Source organism: Lynx rufus, unplaced genomic scaffold (genome assembly GCF_022079265.1).
Source record: "Lynx rufus isolate CCGP_SWC_20201006 ecotype Redwood Valley unplaced genomic scaffold, mLynRuf1.p SCAF_4, whole genome shotgun sequence".
NCBI lineage: Eukaryota > Metazoa > Chordata > Mammalia > Carnivora > Felidae > Lynx > Lynx rufus.
Genome location: NW_025814856.1, coordinates 124015477 through 124035031, shown reverse-complemented (window position 1 = coordinate 124035031; position 19555 = coordinate 124015477). Strand labels below are relative to the sequence as shown.

Genomic DNA, 19555 nt, shown 5'->3' with positions numbered 1-19555 from the left:
CAGGAATATAAAAATGAGTAAGCCACAGTTCTTTTCCTAAAGGAGCTTACTACCAACAAATAGTCCATCGTTTTTATTCTATTACCAGCAACGGCTAGTTTGGGCCAGAATTTGAAAGAGCTCTTCTCTGTGACTAATACGTTACCTCAAAGTCTCTGTTTTTCTGGAACTCTTGATTAAAACACCAAATCTCCAAGCAATTCATTTCAAACACTTTTATTTTTGATCACAGTACACATACCGTTTCAACATGTCTAGGATGAATGTGGCACATTCTTCCAAGTGCTCAGAGCACTTTCATACATACTGAATTCATTCCTACCAAGTTTTTATAATGAGGTTAAAAATCCGTGCTGGAACTTCCCAAAGGAATACTAGGCAGATTTACAAATGAATCATCCAGCAGATGGTAAAACTTGGATTTTTGCATGCTTTGCAGACATTAGCATATTTCAAGGTAGTTATGCATTGAAAAATTTTCACTTAATTATGGGGGTGGTGGTGTCTGAATTAGTGAAAAGTCTAAATTATGAAAAACTTAAAAGAATGCTATCTTTTTACTCTCAAGTTCCCAACTTACACTGACCATTAACAAAGTGTTTGTCAAGTAGATTTCATTCTCAACAGATAAACTTCTCTTTTAATTAGTATACTAAATGAATGCTGTCAAAGTTCTTGAAAACAGCCTCCCTTTAATCTTGTCTACATCATTACTCTGCTGAACAGACTCATTCTTCTGATGTATGACAAGGAGTAATCGAGACCTTTCCTCTTGGGATTGATGGTCTCACTATATAGTGATCTACTGTACCATATGAATTTCTAAATAGACTTTGAAAATTATGTGGGAGCTGTGCCCATCAATCGGGTAAAGACAGATGCAAGGCTTTATCTGAAGCAGGTTGGGCACCATGTTTTTGTGCTTACTCTTTAGGCTTGGGTTATGCATTGCTTATTATGGTAACTGTTTGGATATAAATGTCAATCTGACTCTTGGTTCTTTCTGCTGAATTTATCTGGCAGCCCAAGTAGACAATGAGTGAAACCTACAGTGACCTACATACCTTGCCTTTTGGAAAACAATAATCTCTGTATGAATCTTTTTGCATTCCAGAATGACTTACCTATGGTTACGTCCAAAATAAAACTCTAAACAACATAGGAAAAACTAAGGAAGTGAAATGCCATAATAAAAACATAGGGAAGCGGTAGCCTTCTAAAAACTGATTTAATGTAGAAGCCAAAAGAACACATGTAAATACTCTTTTGCATTCTGTATAAGAAGGAGGAAGATACAGCGCTTCTAAGATAGGACCAGGAAGCCATAAGAAAAGAAGCAGGTTGATTTTGATCTAAGATGCATAGAGAAACAATGAAAAGAAAGTAAATATGGGACATAGGAATGAAAATTCATGTTGAAATATAGAATTGACCCTGAAAAATATAATCAATGATTGGAAGACAAACTGAAAATGATGAGAAAAGATAATAGGAGGTCAGAGAAAGAACCAACGCATGTAAATGAATCATAGATGTTCTGAGACTAAAGCCAAACAAAATAATTGGCACAGAAGCAATAATAAAAGATAAAGTTGAAGGCAGTTTGCCTGAGTGGAAGAAAGTAGGGCTTGAGTTTCCTTCCACATTGAAAGGGCTCATGGTGTTCCAGAAAAATAAATTTAAGAATCAGTAAAAATAACTCACAATTACATATATGCTAGCAAAATGTTTGAAATACAAAGATAAAGAAAAATGTTTGCCTACAAAAGAAAGAAAACCTATCAGACTTGGCTCCTAATTCTCTTCTATAGCATGTAAATAACAGAAGAGAATTAAGAAATATGTTGAGTTTAATGTAAATGTAAAAAATCTCTACTGAAGTTGTTGTTCATGTGTAACTCATTAACCTTGTCATTCCTGGAAAGAATTATTCAAGGGTATATATACTTCAGCCAATTGCAACATGTATCAAAATAAATTTTGTAGAACTGTACTGTCCCATAAAACGTGACTCCTGAGCACTTGACATGTGACCAGTGCTGAGATGTGTTGTAAGTGTAAATTATTTGCTGGATTTTCAAAAACAAGAATACAAAATCTCATTAATGTTTTTATATTGATTACATGTTAAAATGATAATATTTTGGATTTATTGATTTAAAAAACATGGGATGCATGTATCTTTTCAAATTACTGTTTTCATTTTCTTTTTCTTAAGTTTATTTACTTATTTTGAGAGAGAGAGAACATGCATGCAAGAGGGACAGAGAGAGAGGATCGAATTTTAGTAATTAAAAGTAATTTTAGTAATTTGGAGGTGGGGAATGCCTCGGTGGCTCAGTCAGTTAAGCATCTGACTTGGTTTCGGCTCAGGTCATGCTTTTGCAGTTTGTGGGATTGAGCATTGTGTTGGGCTTTGTGCTGACACTGAGGAGCCTGCTTGGGATTCTCTCTCTCCCTCTTTCTCTCTCTGCCCCTACCCTGCTTCTCTCTCTCTCTCTCTCTCAAAATAAACAAACAAACAAACAAACAAACAAACTTAAAAAAATAGTGTGGGATGGAGCTTTGAGACAGTCTCATGCAGGCCTTAAAAGGCATGTGCATATGACATCTGGAGTATCCATTAAAACACTTCATAATAGTGAAGTCACCTTGAATTACTGAAATAAATTCTATCTGGTCATGTTGTATTGTTATTGTTGTATATTTATACATTTGCTTTGCTAGAATTCTATTAAAAGCTTTTGCAATTATATTCATAAAGATTAGCCTTTACTTTCTTCTTCTATATAGTTGTCATCATAAGAATAACCTATTCCCTGATATTTTAATATAATTGCCTATAAGACTCTTGAGATCCAAAGTATTTTTAGCAAAGTAATTATTTCACAATTGTTTCAATGTCATCATATGCTATTGCTGAATTACAGGTATCTCTTTCTTTTGTTGTATTTTCCTTTAAAAATTTCCATTTTATTATTATTATTTTTTAATTTTATTTATTTATTTTTGGGAGAGAGAGAGAGCATGAGGAAGGCAGGGGCAGAGAGGGAGACACAGGATCCGAAGCAGGCTCCAGGCTCTGAGCTGTCAGCACAGAACCCGATGTGGGGCTCAAACCCATGAACTGTGAGATCATGACCTGAGCTGAAGTCATTCGCTTAACTGACTGAGCCACCCAGACTCCCCTAAAAATTGCCTTTTTATAGAGATATTCAAATTCATTACCATTCTATGCATTGTCTATTCTAATCTTCATCTATATATTAATAGTTTTGAATGTTTATTTTCTTTTCTGATTACTTCCTAGAGCTAGGCTATCCAATATAGTAGCCATTCGTCTATTTAACAATTTAAAATTAATCAAAAAGAAGACATGTAAGGGGCGCCTAGGTGGCTCAGTTGGTTGAGTATCCAACTTTTGATCTTAGCTCAGGTCTTGATCTCAGGGTTGTGAGTTCAAGACACAAGTTGGGCTCTGCACTCGGTGTGGAGCCTACTTAAAAAAAAAAAAGACATGCAAATGGTCAACAGGTACATGTAAAGATGGTCAACATCACTAATTATCTGAGAAATGCAAATGAAAACCACAATGAGATACCACATCACACCTGTCACTATCAAAAAGACAAGAAATAACAAGTGTTGGCAAAGATACGGAGAAAAGAGAACCCTTGTACACTGTGGAAATGTAAATTGGTGCAGCCTCTTTGAAAACATCATGGAAGTTCCTCCAAAAATTAAAAATAGAACTACCACAGGGGCGCCTGGATGGTTTTTCAGTTAAGCCTCTGACTTTGGCTCGGGTCATGATTTCATAGTTCGTGAGTTCAAGCCCCACATCAGGCTCTCTGCTGCCAGCATAGAGCCTGCTTTGGATCCTCTGTCCCCTCTCTCTCTGCCCCTTCTCTGCCCCTTCTCTGCTCTCTCTCTCTCTCTCTCTCCCTCTCAAAAATAAACATAAAAAAAAATAGAACTACCATACTGTTCTGGAGAGGTGATTACATTGCAGTTCTACCTGGCATGTGACAAACATGGATATCAGGTTTATATGTTTTTGGAAAGTTCTTCAGTTACTGCTGTCAATTATGGTTGCATCTTGCAGCTGTCCTGAAGACTCTCTCTCCCCCACTTCTTTCCCCTCTTTTCTGTTCTTGCCCACCTCTAAATTATTTTCATTTTATGTGCAGAATAGCATAACTTTTTCTTTTTTTTTTAATATTTTAATGTTTATTTTTGAGAGAGAGAGAGAGAGAGACAGAGTGTGAATGGGGGAGGGACAGAGAGAGAGGGGGACACAGATCTGAAGCAGACTCCAGGCTCTGAGCCATCACACAGAGCCTGATGCGGTGCTCGAACCCACGAACCACGAGATCATGACCTGAGCTGAAGTCAGATGCTTAATCGACTGAGCCACCCAGATACCCCTGTAACTCTTTCTTTGTTGTCTTTTTTTCAATCTATGCCTTTAGGGCTTTCACCACCCCCCCCCCCCCATCCCTTGTTTTATGAAAGTATTTTTCCAACAAAGTTCCTCTGAGGAAATTTGATTCTATCTGGAAAGTAAGTTTTTTTTCTTTTCCATTTTGTTATTAATATAACATGTCAATAGGTCAAAAGGAGAGGGAGAGAGAGAGAAAGAGAGAGGGTGGGGGGAACAATACATGATCATCTCAATATATGATAAAGCCATTATTACTGAATTGTGTGTTTTTTGGGATAATCACAAACTCAGTTATAAGAGGGAAATTTATATTAAGGCTACAACAGAAAATTTTATAGACATTTCATAAATAGAAAATTAAGTGAAGCTAGCAAAATGATAAAATTGCTTGCTATTGCCAGCATGGTTTAAAATTCTTCTGAAAGTTTTAGCTGATGCAGTAAGACCAAACAGAAATAGGAGGCATAACAATTAGAAATGAGAAGGGAAAATTATTGTAGATGGCATATGTGCTTAGAAAGACTAAAACAAAGAAACAAGGAAATCCTTTAAAAGAGTTAAGAGTTTAGTAAGGAGACAGACCGTTAAGCAAATACATTAAATATCTATTTTATATCCCAGTAAAAATGATTTAGAAAATATAATCTAAAAATGTACTCTGTGAACAAGAGTGGACCAACATACACACTGCCCAGAAAAAAACCTACTACGAATTGCCAGGACCGAAGAAAACTAAACTTTACTAAAGGAAATAAAAGTCTTGAATACATGGGAGGACGTTTTTGTTGGCAGGTGACAGAAACTCAGTACAAGCTATTTTAAGCTCAGAATGGGATTTGCTGCAAGGATACCATAGTAGTTCACAGACCTATGGAAGAGCTGTAGGTCTGGGGATATGAGGGATTAACGACCAGGGACATGCCACTCTCAGGATTCGTTTTGTGTGATTTCCTTAGGGTACTAGCTTCATTTTCTTAGGCTTATTCAGGTATTGGGATATGGCAGCTTGCACTAGCAACCTACTAAGAAAGAAAAGGCTCTTTCTTTTAGTTTCGGTATGGAAAATACCAGGGAAGATCTGTGATTATCCAAGTTCGGGTTGTATACCCAGTACCTTGACTTATTGCTGAAGCCAGAGCAGTAGAGAACATAGCTGAGAGCCTATAAGATTCACATGGAATGGGTAACATGAGAGGAGATGTTCTCAAAATCAAGTGAGAGGTACTGTTATAACTAGGGAGGAAAAGGTGCTTGAGAAAGTCAATACAACAAGTGTTCCATACAGAAAGGACCAGTCATCTACCTGGATGAGAGCATGATATACTGTTAAGATGATAATTCTTCTCCTTAAGTAATTAGTTATAGTTTTCTCAAGTACCATCTCAATATACATTCAAAAAGAAGAGTTCTCTTTAGAAATTGACAGTGATTTAAAAACATTTTTTTTATTTGAGAGAGACAGAGAGCAGGGGAGAGGGACAGAGAATCCTAAGCAGTCTCCGTGATCAGCATGGAGCCTGATGTAGCGCTTGATCCCACGACCCTGGGATCACAGCCTGAGCCAAAATCAAGAGTCGGCTGCTGAACCACCCAGGCGCCCTGACAAACAGATTTAACTGAAGTTTTCCTAGAGACTGAAGCAAGTAGGAATAGCCGAAAAGAGAAAAGAGGCGGTCTTGCCCTGTCAGATAATTAATAGATACTATGAAGTTATACTAAGTAAAATAATGTGATACAGTCATTAAAAAAGCCAAGTTAAACTAAAGGGATAACTCAGAAATAAGCCCTAACATTTTTGAGAATTTAGAATATGTTATTACAAATCCAGTTGTATTCTTACATTTTGATAGAGGAGACCCTTTTACCTTCATGTGTATGATATTAGAAATAGAGCTCAGTTTTAAAATCTTTAAAAAAATTTTTTTTAGTGTTTATTCATTTTTGAGAGAGACAGAGACAGGATGTGAGTGGGTTAGGGGCAGAGAGAGAGGGAGACACAGAATCTGAAACAGGCTCCAGGCTCTGAGCTGTCAGCATAGAGCCCGATGCGGGGCTCAAACTCACGAGCTGTGAGATCATGACCTGAGCTGAAGTCGGATGCCCAACTGACTGAGCCACCCAGGCACCTCAATTTTAAAATCTTTTTGAAATTGCCAGGAGACAAAATTTCTGAAAAGTTTCCAAAATCAAGGGTTAGTATATTCAAAGTAAAAGAATAGTGCCTATGTGACTGATTTAAAGATATTCAAAGCATTGATACTTATTTTTCCATTATTATTATTACCATTATTGTTTTTAGTGAGCACAAAACTTTTCATCTGGGTTTTATTAGGTTCATTCCTGACCTCTGTGCTGCAGCCGCATTTTTCCTACCCTATAGGAACTTCAGGACCCTTATCTTCCCCAGAAGGGGGAGATACCTACAAACCCATGTCACAGATATTTTGAGAATCATTGATGTTTTCTAAGAATTTTTTTTTTTTTACCTTTTTGGAGATTTAAATTTCCTCTTTCCTCTGTGCTTTTGCAAGACTCTAATTTCTCAGCCTTTTGCCAGTGTAATCTTTGTGCAATTTTTTTTTTTTTATCAGGAACCCAGTTGATAAGTCACTTGTCAGATTTAAATAGGATCACCACATCACCTTGGATTCTTCCTGCTAGCAGTTTATCAGACTGGCACCATTAGACACACTTAAGAATGAATCTGTAGCTATTTCTGATTTAGAACCTTCTCATCTCATTTTCTTTCTTAAGAAGTCTTTTCTCAACTCATTACACTTACCTTGCATTATTCATCTCCCCATGCAGCCCGAACTTTCTTCTTCTTTTTTTTAATTTAAAATTTTTTTTTACATTTATTTATTTTTGAGAGACAGAGAGAGACAGAGCATGAGCAGGGGAGGGGCAGAGAGAGAGGGAGACACAGAATCCGAAGCAGGCTCCAGGCTCCAGGCTCCGAGCTGTCAGCACAGAGCCCAACCCATGAACCGCGAGATCATGACCTGTGCCGAAGTTGGACGCTGAACTGACTGAGCCACCCAGGCACCCCCTGAACTTCCTTCTTTAAAGGAAGCTGCAAACTGCTTCCTGCAAGAGACTTAACAAGATCAAGGCTCTCCCCAGTTGCAGATACGGTGTATCTTATTTCTTATGTAAAAGAATGTTTGTTTCATAATAACAAGTGTGGAGCATTCTGCTTGAGCTACATTATGTGTATGTTTATTTACTCATAAATAAAATATAAACAGTGTGATATATCACCTGGAGGCCTGGATTAGGGGAGTGAGAATTTTGGGTCAAAGCAGTCTGTTGTTTTCTAACTCTGTGATCTAGGTTATTTGATCTCTTGGAGTCTTAATGCCCGAGCATTCGATAGTATTTTAATAGTATTTAGTTTGAAGGGTTGATTTGACGGTTAATAACATCTTAATAACATCCAGCACATAGCAACCACCGAACAAATGTTTGTTACATCTGAATCTGAGGACTTGTTGTCTTGATAAACTCAGTGGTACAGATGCTGCTACCAGAGTTTATGAGTCTGGAAGATTTATAATCAATCTGGAGGGTTCATGGGGTATGTGAGAAGTTGTCTTTGTGAGGAGAAGGGAGAGGATTTATCACAGGGACAGAGGGGAAATAACAGAAAAGGAGAATGTAATAAGCTTCAAATGAGAGTCAGAAACAAGTCAAAGGAGACAGGAAAGCAGGGGTGGGGAGGGGAGGGGAGTGGGCAGAAGCAGATGACACTGAGTGGGCTGAGTGGAGTTGCTCATCTCCTGCACCTGAGCCACGTTATTTTTGGTATCCTGAAGGCTTAGTTTATCTCTGATTTCCCTCATGGGGTTTTTGATATTATTGAGAGAGACCTGTGTGACTCTATCTGTTTCCATATTTTTGCCTGTATTTAGTCAGAAACATTTCATGCTTTCAAAATCAGCTTAAAATAAATCAGAGCAGGGGAATTTTTATTTTTCATTTTGTCAGAGCAGACCCTTCCAGTATCCCTGGAGAGTGCTCTGCCCACATTTGTGGAGAATCAGAGGAAGTGTTCTTTCCTGCTCTCAGAGTTCAACTCCAAAAGGCCCATATCACATTGCCTTGGGAAGAGCCATGGTAAAGGGCCGTTGTGACCCTTCTAAGGCAGGAATGAGTAGCAGATGGGGATTCAGGCTGTATTTTCTAGGATGCTAAAACCGTGTGGGAACTCTGTGTATTAAGTACCTCTTGAGCCCAGCTTCACATCCTCTTGGCCCACTTTCTAAGCTCTAGCCTAATTGATTCTCTGGATTTATGTCGGGATTCTCTGATGATGTCCCACAGTCATGCATAGTGGACCCAGAAAGCCTAGAGAATTAATACCCTATGGGGTTATAATTATAATACCCTGTGGGGTTCTCGTCCCCGGGATGAGAACTTGCATATAAATATTCCCTTCTTCCATTCCTCAGGAGGATAATTCTGAGTATCACGCACAGCTCCTCTGAAGATCTCTGACAGCAATTATACAAGGGACAGGAGGGAGGAATTAGGATTATTTTGTTATTATAAGGTACTCACCCTGGACTTGAAGTGGTATATGAAAGTGGACTTGAATTAGCTGTAAATGTATGTTGTGAACTCTAGGGTGACTTTATTAAGAAATTTAAAAAAAGAACTAAAACCAATATGCTAAGAAAGAGAGAAAATAGAATCGTGTAAGATACCCAGTTCAAATGACACAAGGCAGAAAAACAAGGGAAGACAGATATAGGAACAAAAAACAAAAGCAAAAATAGAAAACAGTGATGAATGTGGTAGATATTAATCCAGTTGTGTCAATAATCATTTGAATATCAAGGGTCTAAATGCACCAATTAAAGGAGAGATTGTCAGAGTGGATCAGAAAACAAGACCCAACTATAATTGCCTACAAGAAACCCATTTTAAATATAAAAACTCATATAGATTAAAAGTAAATTGATGGAGAAGAATACACCATACTAGTACTAATCCATAGCAGGTAGGAATAGTTACATTAACATCAAACAGAGCAGACTTCTAACAAGGAAAATTATCAGGGATAAGAGGGAATTGCATAATGAAATAGGGGTCAATTCTCCAAGAAGACCTAACAGTCCTTAATGTGTATGTGCCTAACATGACAGAGTGTCAAACTATGTGAGGCAAAAACTAATAGAACTTCAAAAAGAAATAGAATGAATTCACTATCACAGGTTGAGACTCTAACACCCTTCTCATAAATGGATGGATTTAGCAGGCAGAAAATCAGTAAGGACATAGTTGAATTCACTACAGCATCAATCTAGTGGAATGGAAAATCTGTCTCTGAATCAGAGGTATATATCTTTTTGTTAAAAAAATTTTTTTTAAACATTTATTTATTTTTAAATTTTTTTTTTCAATGTTTATTTATTTTTGGGACAGAGAGAGACAGAGCATGAACGGGGGAGGGGCAGAGAGAGAGGGAGACACAGAATTGGAAACAGGCTCCAGGCTCCGAGCCATCAGCCTAGAGCCTGACGCGGGGCTCGAACTCACGGACCACGAGATCGTGACCTGGCTGAAGTCGGACGCTTAACCGACTGAGCCACCCAGGCGCCCCAAACATTTATTTATTTTTGAGACAGAGAGAGACAGACCATGAACAGGGGGAGGGTCAGAGAGAGAGGGAGACACAGTATCTGAAACAGGCTCCAGGCTCTGAGCTGTCAGCACAGAGCCTGACGTGGGGCTCGAACTCACAGACTGCGAGATCATGACCTGAGCTGAGGTCGGCCGCTTAACCGACTGAGCCACCCAGGTGCCCCGGTATATATCTTTTTGTATTGCATTATGGACCCGGTGAAGATCTAATAAAAATCTGAAACCTCCCCTCAGAAATAAACACAAAGTTTTTTTAATCAAAAAGTTGCTATAAGGTTTTTTTTTTTACTCTCTAAAGTTTTTATCACAAATCAATTTTAATAGTAATGATCCTTATGAATGGATAGTTGTTTAGGTGCTAATGTGGAAAAATATCTGGAAATATTTTTTCCAAAGTATCATCATAAATCTTTAGAAGGATTTCCTGATCTCTGGGATTGGGTAGTGAGAGGGAATGCACCATAAAGTTATTGCAAGGGGCCTGGGAATGATCTGTATCCTGAACATATACTAACTCTTGTATGCATATAATACTCTTTATGTATATAGATGTTGTTTGAATGAATGAAATAAAATTTATTTGAAAAGGAAAAAAGACTTTACCATCAATCAACTGGATGTAATCAACATCTGTAGATTGCTTCATCCAACAATATCAGAATACACATTTTTCTCAAACTCATACAGAGCATTCACCAAATTAGACTACATTCTGGACCATAAAACACATCTTAACAAAAATTAAAAAGACTAGAAATCATGCAATGTCTGCTCTCAGACCACAGTGGAATTAAAGCGGAGATCAATAACAGTCTCCCCTAATGGAGAGAGAGCTTAGGTCACCTGACCCTTCTGATTCACTCACTGAGAAAATGGTGAAAACCCTATTATGAATTCATTAGTGCTTTACATGAGTTTGTAATTTATTAATCTCATCTCTATCTACTTAAGAATTAGTCATAAGTCCATGTAAGACTTTATTTCATCTACAGATGATATGGATTCACCGACCTTTTCACGTGGCCATGCTATTCTTCACAAGTTCACCACTCCATAGTGTGCCGGTCTCCTTTCTCAAACAAAGATATGGCCTTAGTTTTTTTTTTTTTGTTTGTTTTTGTTTTTTTGTTTGTGTTTTGGTCTAAAGAAGACATTCTATTAAATGTCATCTGTGATTTTCTTTGGCTAATAAAATTATAGGCAATTAAAAAAAAAAGACATTCTAAATGACTAGCATTTTATTCAAGGCACTTTACAACTTGTCCAACCAGCCTTTGACCTTATCGCCTCTCACTTTGCTCCAGCGTTCACAAGCTACCTTGTTATCTTCTGAACCTCTGCACATACTGCTTGCCCTGAATGTTCTTTTCTCTGTTTTTCATCTGCTGAAGGTCTGTTCCTGCTTTAGAACCATACCAGATGTGATGTTCTCTGTGTAGATTTCCCCAGGGCCCTGAAGCAGAGTGGGTGAGCCCTTCTCTGCCTCCTAGAGTACTCATCTGCCCTTAGTTATGGTGCATTGCCCATTTATTGTGATTGCTTCTGGGTTCATCTTTCTATTTCTAGGGCCCAGAATGGAACCTGACATAGTGAGGGAATTAAACACGTGTATACTGAATGAATAAATAAAAGATTGAAGGGAAATGGGCTAGGAGTTTATTGTAAAGCCTTCATTTAGATCAAATTTAAGAAAACAGGCTGTTGCTGTTGTTCTTCCTCTTAGAACCAGACCTTAGTTAACATAGAACAGACCTTTATTAACATAGAACCAGACCTTCATTAATAGGACTGGATCTTGTTAAGGTATTTGGTTAGGACTTCAGAAAAGCTGTCCTGCATTTTGAGAGTTGGAGGCATATGTTTCTTGGCACTAGTGTGCTTTAGTTTTCTCTTGATTCATACAAAAGTAATTTGGATGTGGGACATCCTAAGGGGGTCAGTCATAGCTGTGGTTGTTGGAAGAGTTCTGTGCTGACCCATTTGTGTCCTTGGTAAAGGTTCAGGGATCTTTGTTGAGATGCTCTCCTTTGTGTGAAGTTCTTTTGGTCTTAGTGGCAAAGCTGTCCTTCAGGTGATTTCTTCTGTTGTGGGCTTCAGGTAGCTGGTTAGAGTCTTGGGGAGACATCCCCATGTGCATACAGACTTACTCTCTGCCCACCTATCACATGAATGTGCATTAGCTGGCAGTGCTTTTTACCTCTCCACGCACACCCCCTTAGGCCCCATAAAGAGTCTTTGTGTGAATTAGATAAAGATACTCCATCTGCATGGATTGGGTAGAAAAAGCCAACCCCTTCTGGATGGACACAGCTCTATGGGTGCATGACTTGGAAACCCAGTAGTATCTTTGTGCAAAGATAAAAACTTTCTTTCCTTTGGGAAGAGCATAACTGGCATAAGCCAGTGGTAATTGGGTAATAGTAATGGTAATACCATCGGGCTCCGCTTAAAAAATTATTTTTGCTCATAGACTTCTTTTATAATAGCTATTTATTTATAGTATTTTATTTATTTGTATTTTTATAATAACTTTATTTTAGAACAGCTTTAGGTTTATAGAAAATTTGCAAAGATAGTACTAGGAGTTCCTGTATACCCCATGCCAGTCTTCTCCTATTATTAATCTCACATTAATATTGTACATTTGTCACAATTAATGAAATAATAGTGATGAATTATTATTGACTAAAGTACATACTTCATTCAGATTTCCTTAGTTTTTACCTAATGTCCTTTTAAGTTTCATGATCCCATCAGGACACCACATTGTGTTTAGTCATCATGTCTTCTTAGTCTCCTCCTGACTGTGATGGTTTCTCAGACTTTCATTGTTCTTTGATAACCTCGATAGTTTAGAGGAGTATTGGTCAGGTGTTTGCAGAATGTCCTTCAGTTGGGATTTGTCTGATGTTTTCCCCATGACTAGACTGGGTACTTGGATAGGTTTTTATTGTTATTTAGGCATGGTAGGGCCAGCAAATCTGATGATGATTGCCATTGAAAAGATAGTTTTTTAATACCTGCAGGTCTCCGAAGAGGGGGTCCATGTCACACCATGGAGGCCATGCTGAGAAGCATTGGGGCCAGTAATAAGGCAGAGCTAGGGTGGAGGAAAATGTGAGCAAGAGTCTTTATTGTGGTTTCTGTAGGGAGTCATGGGCAAGGCAGGGTAAGCAGGCCTAGGATTGGCTAGTTTGAATAGTTTCAGTGGGCTCTGGGGCATAGGGGCTGTCCCTAGTTTTCTGGTACCTGGGCTGGGGTGAGTTGGGCAAGTGAATAGTGGTCTAGAGTGCAAAAGCTCAGTGGGGGAGGTGTTGGGGGTATGGGCTCTGATTTGTTTGGTTTGTATTTGAAAAGCATGCCCCTGGAAGAAGGACTCCTTCTGAAGAGTTGAGGGGAGGGAGGAGGTGGGAGCTGAGGAGGCAGGAAGCCAAGACAAGGTGACTCAGATACATTACTGAGTTGTCCTGAACAAAGAATGTATGGATGTAGGGCAGATGTTAAAGCATCAAGTTTATAGAAGCTAGAAACATGCTTAATACACTGGGGCTATGTGTTTTGGGAAAGAAGACCACAGAGTTAAAGTGCCATTTTCATCACATCATATCAATTGTACGTAATATCAATGTAATTTATCCCTGTTGATACTGACCTTGGTTGCCCTATTTTGTGACACTTCTTTCCACTTCATGTTTGCCTTTAACATTCATCTCATATGACTGAAGTGTTTGTTGGGTAGAGTATCAGTAAACATGCAGTATAGTTTTTCTTGGGTCTTGATCTTCTAGAAGATCAACCTGCCTAGAGTTCTGGTTTCTAAAGGTGGGGTCCTATGTGGGGTGGATGTCTCCACAGAATGGAGTCTTGAAACTTGGGCTTTAGGCAAGCTGAGTTCATAAGGGAGACTTGTGTCTTAACATACTACTCTTCTCTAGAATGGTAGTCCTTTGTATACTTCCAATTGCTGAATAAATATATAAGTAAATACCTATAGCTCTATTAGGAGTTGGAGTTGATCACCACTGAAATGAGACAAGATATATATCCTTAATATTTAGCTGTGGGTCAAAATATTCAGGGTATTAGCCTATTTTCTGCATATAAATTTAAAAAGTCCTGGTTACTCCCTAAGTTGCCTGACCAATATCTCTTGGAACCCTCTGAATGTAGGAGATCATGAGAAATAGGGAAGTTTCCCTGCTTTGCTTCTGAAAATCCTGAGTTGGGTAAGGCAGGGCACGCTGTTGGTTTGTAATTGACTGCACACTTTTTCCCCCTCACACCTCAGGGTCTAAGTCGCAGAACTGTCTGTGGAACTCCCTCATTGACGGGCTCACGGGGAATGCCAAGGAAAAGCCACGGCCAACCATCGTCCATGACCCCCGACCACCAGAAGAAATCTTAGCTGATGAATTGCCTCAGCTCGACAGCCCAGAAGCCTTGGTGAAGACATCCTTCAGGTTTGGTGGATTGCAATCAATCTGTTCCTTCTTATTTGCTGCCGAGTTATTTCAATCCAGTTGGATGCATCGTCGGCGTGGCCAGAAAATTACCTCATTTTTTTGCACTGAGTAAATTAGAATTGATGAAGGAGTGTTGGAATTAATGCTAGCTGGACTTCTGGCTGGATTTCCTGAATGTAGCGCAGATCCCATCAGTAGTTAAGTTGCTGTTGGTATTTAATTGGTATTGGCATTTAAATGCTGAGGCAAAGGATTTACTGATGTTGGCAATTTGAATTGGATTAATGAGTCTTTTGCTTCAAAAGAGGATGACGCATGGAGATAAGTGCACAGAGAAAAAGCATGTGGTGGGAATGAATTCAGCCCCGTGTCTTTAGAGTCTCTGGCTGGGGGAGGGTTTCTAAGTGATAAGAGATGTGAAAGCTGCTGCCTCCTGAAAGGAAGCAAAGATCTTCCTTGTGTGTTTTCCCAGGTGGCTGCTGACTCTGTTCTTGTTCATCATTTGGTCTCGAGTCTTCTGCAGAGGCCTCTCGTGTTTTCTTCTTGTCTTGGGCTCCACTTCGTCACGACTCTAGCACTTACCTTTCCTCTGTATCACATAAAAATCAATCTGAGTACGGGACATGGTGTATAAAAGTGATTTCCTCCCCCCGAATGGGTCTTTCAAACTCACTTTTGAAATATACAGCAGTGCTGTTTTCAGAAATTAAGGTTTAATTTTTTTTTTTGCCATCCTGCCTTCCTCCCCTCCTTTCTCCCTGTTACCCTAATTTTACTTCTTTCACTTTTCTTTCCGTTATATAAGGCTTTCCTCCTCTCCACATGGCCAGTAGGACATACAAACCTTGCTTTTCTTCTCCCATAAACCACTTAGACAACTCTTGGCATCCATGAAAAACGTACTCTTTTTTGCATCCAGGTGATGTGTGTAATCGCTCAGTAAAAGCCGTTTCATTGTGTGAAGGTTCTTAGTGTCGACTGAATTATAGATGAGCTCTGAAAAGCAGTGATGAATAGGGGTTTGGATTTCTTTATGTAGTGTGACTGATGCAGTGGCGGGACAAGAATTGCAAAGCAAATGCTTTTCTTATTCCTACTAAGGGTTTGGTGACTGCATTGTGAGGTTTTACATAAAATAAAACCCACTCAGGTAGAGAGAAATAACTTCCATGAACCTGCAATTCTCTGCACATGACTGGTGGGGAAGGGGAGGGCAAATGGCTTTCTTGGGCTGTGTGTTCTCATTTTGGAGCGTCTCTGGTGGAGTCACTCCTCACATGCAGTCTTCTTGTAGCTACTCCTTCTAGCCCAGATCAGGTTCATTGTCCTCTTCAGGGAACAGCTAAAGAGGCACTCTCATGAAAAGAACATCTCATTTGCTTGCCAACTCTATTACCATCATCTCTTCTCTTTGCATTCAATGCTCCTCAATAGAGAAAATGTATTGATGACCATGAACTTCATTTGATCTGCTAGTTGTATTATGCATCAATGTCTGGGTTTCAGAAAAAAAATTCAATTATGTTTGTTAAGGTCGGGCTTTATTTTTAGTTCCTTGTAACACTTGGTGCAGTAAGAAAAACACAGCAGGTGTAAATATGCCAACCCTTCAGCAATTGAAGCTAGAAATCCATTGGCATTGGTTATTCATTTATTTGTCTCCTTAATACAACCGTGTGTTATTCTGGCACCATCCTTTCTTCTTCTGAAGAAAAGTGATTTCAGTGGGAATGTTAGAGGGTAAATATTCTCTAATGCAATTGTTCTTAGCTGTGGTAGTCACATCATTGTGAGATTCTTTGTACACAAGTGATCACAAGCCAAGTATTAACATGTGGAAACAGTTTATTTATCAAGATATAAATTAGAGCAGAATCAAGGTTACCCTTGTAATAATGCCACTTGTTTTCTATATGCTTTTTGGATTGCAAAGAAAGAGATGAGTTGTAGCTAGATTTTAAATAATGCCAATAGGAATATATCACTTATGTGTTCTCCCCCTCACCGGCCATTTCACTAGAGTGAAAAACCCTGAGAATTGCTGACTTCCCAGTATTAGTAACTCTGGGAAATCTGGGAAGATTTGGCAATTTTGGTTACTCCCTTCTCTTTCTCCTTGTTCACAGTTGGAGGGCATTAGGAATCCTGGGCCATGAAATATGGTCATCAGCTTTTATTATCAAATAAGATCCATACTGCAATGACAGTAAACCCAATGTGCCTAATTATTAGGAAGTCTAGTCTTGGGGCTCAGTTCCCTGACTGTCCCCAGGGACTCCAGGCTTAGGGACAGGCTTAAAGACTTAGCCCTTTGCCTGCTCTACCTCCTGCCACCTGCCAGGGCAATGGGGTCTCACACTAAGTGTGGACTCTCTGATCTCAGTGAAGTTCTAAGTTGGTGTCCAGTCCAGATCTCCTCTTTCTTGTGATACCTCCTCTGGCTGGCTTCTTTCGTTCTTTCCTGACACCCGGCTTCAGCACTACCACAATGTCTCAGACATATTCTAATGATGTGGATCCTCAAAAGGGAGGGATCAGATAGATGCTTCATATCACTTTCCCTAGAAATCGTTTCTAGTTCTTTGCAAGTATGTGGAGATGATTGCATACAAGCCACTCCCAGGACAAAGAGTGTATGCTTGTTTTGTATTTGCATAATATTTCCATTCACGTAATTCCTTTTAGATTAAAGGGACAGTCTGCCCTAAAGGTAAATTTCAGTCTCTATTTCCAAAGAAATAAGGTAGGAAGTGTTCATACGTTTATGAATGGTAGGTGTTTTTCTTTTCTTTTTTTTTTTTCAACGTTTATTTATTTTTGGGACAGAGAGAGACAGAGCATGAACGGGGGAGGGGCAGAGAGAGAGGGAGACACAGAATCGGAAACAGGCTCCAGGCTCTGAGCCATCAGCCCAGAGCCCGACGCGGGGCTCGAACCCACGGACCGCGAGATCGTGACCTGGCTGAAGTCGGACGCTTAACCGACTGCGCCACCCAGGCGCCCCAAGGTAGGTGTTTTTCAAAAAAGTTGCAGAAATTTGTATGTTTAAAACTCCCCCTAGGCTCCCTGTTACAACAACAATAACAATAGGATTATGTTGCCAGGCATGGGCCTAACCACCCAAAGATGATGCCCATTTTAGAAATAGAGAAACTGGCCCAGAGAGGTAGTGCCCATAGTTCTGATTAAATTCAAATACAAACTCATAAGGACAATTGCTTGTCAATTGGTGGTCACCAATGGCAGAAACAAGGGGTAGCTTGGGTAGACTTTAGATCCTACCTAGTCTTTATCAGCCCCTGGAATCCCACCCCAAGTAAATATATCACGTATAAACGCACATAAAAAAGCATGCCTGTGATGCACATGGGGCTTCAGAATAGCTCCCCTTCCAAATGACTTCCACTGGTGGTCAACACTGTCTGTTTATGTCAGCAATAATGTGAGAGGGTGTAGCAGAAAGTGAGAATTTGCACACAGATTTAGAAATAAGGATTCTAGAAAATGAGAGGCATGGCCTCTTTCCTCCAAGGCTTATAAGTTGATGGCTGAGGTGTGTGTAAATGCCGTCTCCATCCTGAATACGTTCCATGACACTCTCCCCTCTAGTCCTCCTCTTGGCTGGGCAGCGGTGATGACGTGGATGTTCCATGTCTCAGAGCATGTGGTTCAGCAGAGTCTCAAGGGAAAGATAGCAGTGCATGGAGGGAAGGGTCTCCTCATTTTTGTGCACTTTCAAATTCCAGCCAATATCGCCGGAAGATAGCATAGTTTTGTGCTGTTTTACTATGGACTTTAGTCTTTACTCCTCATGGAAAGGACATTGTAAGGTACCCAGTTAGGAAAATTCAACTTCTGAAAGTGACTGTCCTGGGCTTTAGTCTGGATTCTGTTACCAAGGCAAATTGCATCATCTCTTTGAGTGTCTGTTCTCTTAACTGTCACATCTGAGGGTAGACAAGAACAGTGGATCTCAAACATGGGTATGCATTACAGTTACTTAGAGGGTTATGGAAACAGATTGTTGGGCTCATCCCCAGGTCTGGGTGGGGTCCTAGGATATACCTTTCTAACAAGGTGGTGCCAATGCTGCTGGTCCAGGGACCACAGTTAGAGAATCACTGGACCATATGATATTGAATAATCCCTGGAGCTCAGAAATATTTTGCTGTGTTAATTTGAGCAGGTCATTTATCTAATCTGGTCTCAGTTTCTTCATCTTTGAAATAAGGATAAAGATGCCTACTTCCTGGGGTTGGAGGGAGGGTTTAAAGGAGCTAATATAAATGAGAGAGACAAGCCCAGTATCTGGCACCCAGAATGTGCTCTGGAAGTGCTAATCTCCTATTCCTACTCAGCTCTCACTGGAAACCTTACGTGCATTTGAGCATAAACACACAGAGTAAATAGGATCAGGTTGGGTGTTGTGGCTCCAGGTGCAGACCCCGTGGGTTCTGAAAATTTGCTAAGCCTCTGGCATGAAAATTCTGCTTTCAAGACCAGAGACTTTTGAAAAGAAAAATGTGGGAACATAACTAAGGAAAAAAAGCTTCAGTGTCTGGAAAATAGATACTCCTGGGAATTATACAGAGATGCCTGATTTCCTTCTTCTTCATGACCTGTCTCTTTGAGCCTGTTCTGCTCAGGTTTTTCTTAAAAGAGGTGAGAGAGAAAGCTGAATCTGGCGCTTGAGGAAGACGGACAAGCCCAGCTAGTCTGATTAGTGATAGGACTCAGTACCTGCCACCTGAGGACCCAGAGAACAGGAAAGAACTGGCTGCTGGGAGCCTTCTCTGTCCCCAGCCTCTAGTGTGCACATTTGCAAAGGTGAGGCCCAGTCCAGATTGCACTGGGAGGCAAAGAAACTGATGTTTATTGAGCATCTGCTATGGCCGGGAACTGTACATTCATTTGCTCATTTAATCTCCCAAGGTTACAAGTGAGTATTGTAATCCCAGTGGTACAGGTCAGGAAACAGGTTCAGAGAGATCAAACAGCTTAC

General features: G+C 39.7%; 1 protein-coding gene across 1 annotated transcript in view; it reads left to right on the top strand.

The window, feature by feature from the left end:
- The window catches only part of PDE1C (phosphodiesterase 1C), a 476086-nt gene that overhangs the window by 77352 nt on the left and 379179 nt on the right, over nucleotides 1–19555 (top strand). The window contains exon 3 of the mRNA XM_047095238.1: nucleotides 14379–14550. Within this exon, the coding sequence (XP_046951194.1) occupies nucleotides 14379–14550 (172 nt within the window). The remainder of the gene's footprint in view (nucleotides 1–14378; nucleotides 14551–19555) is intronic.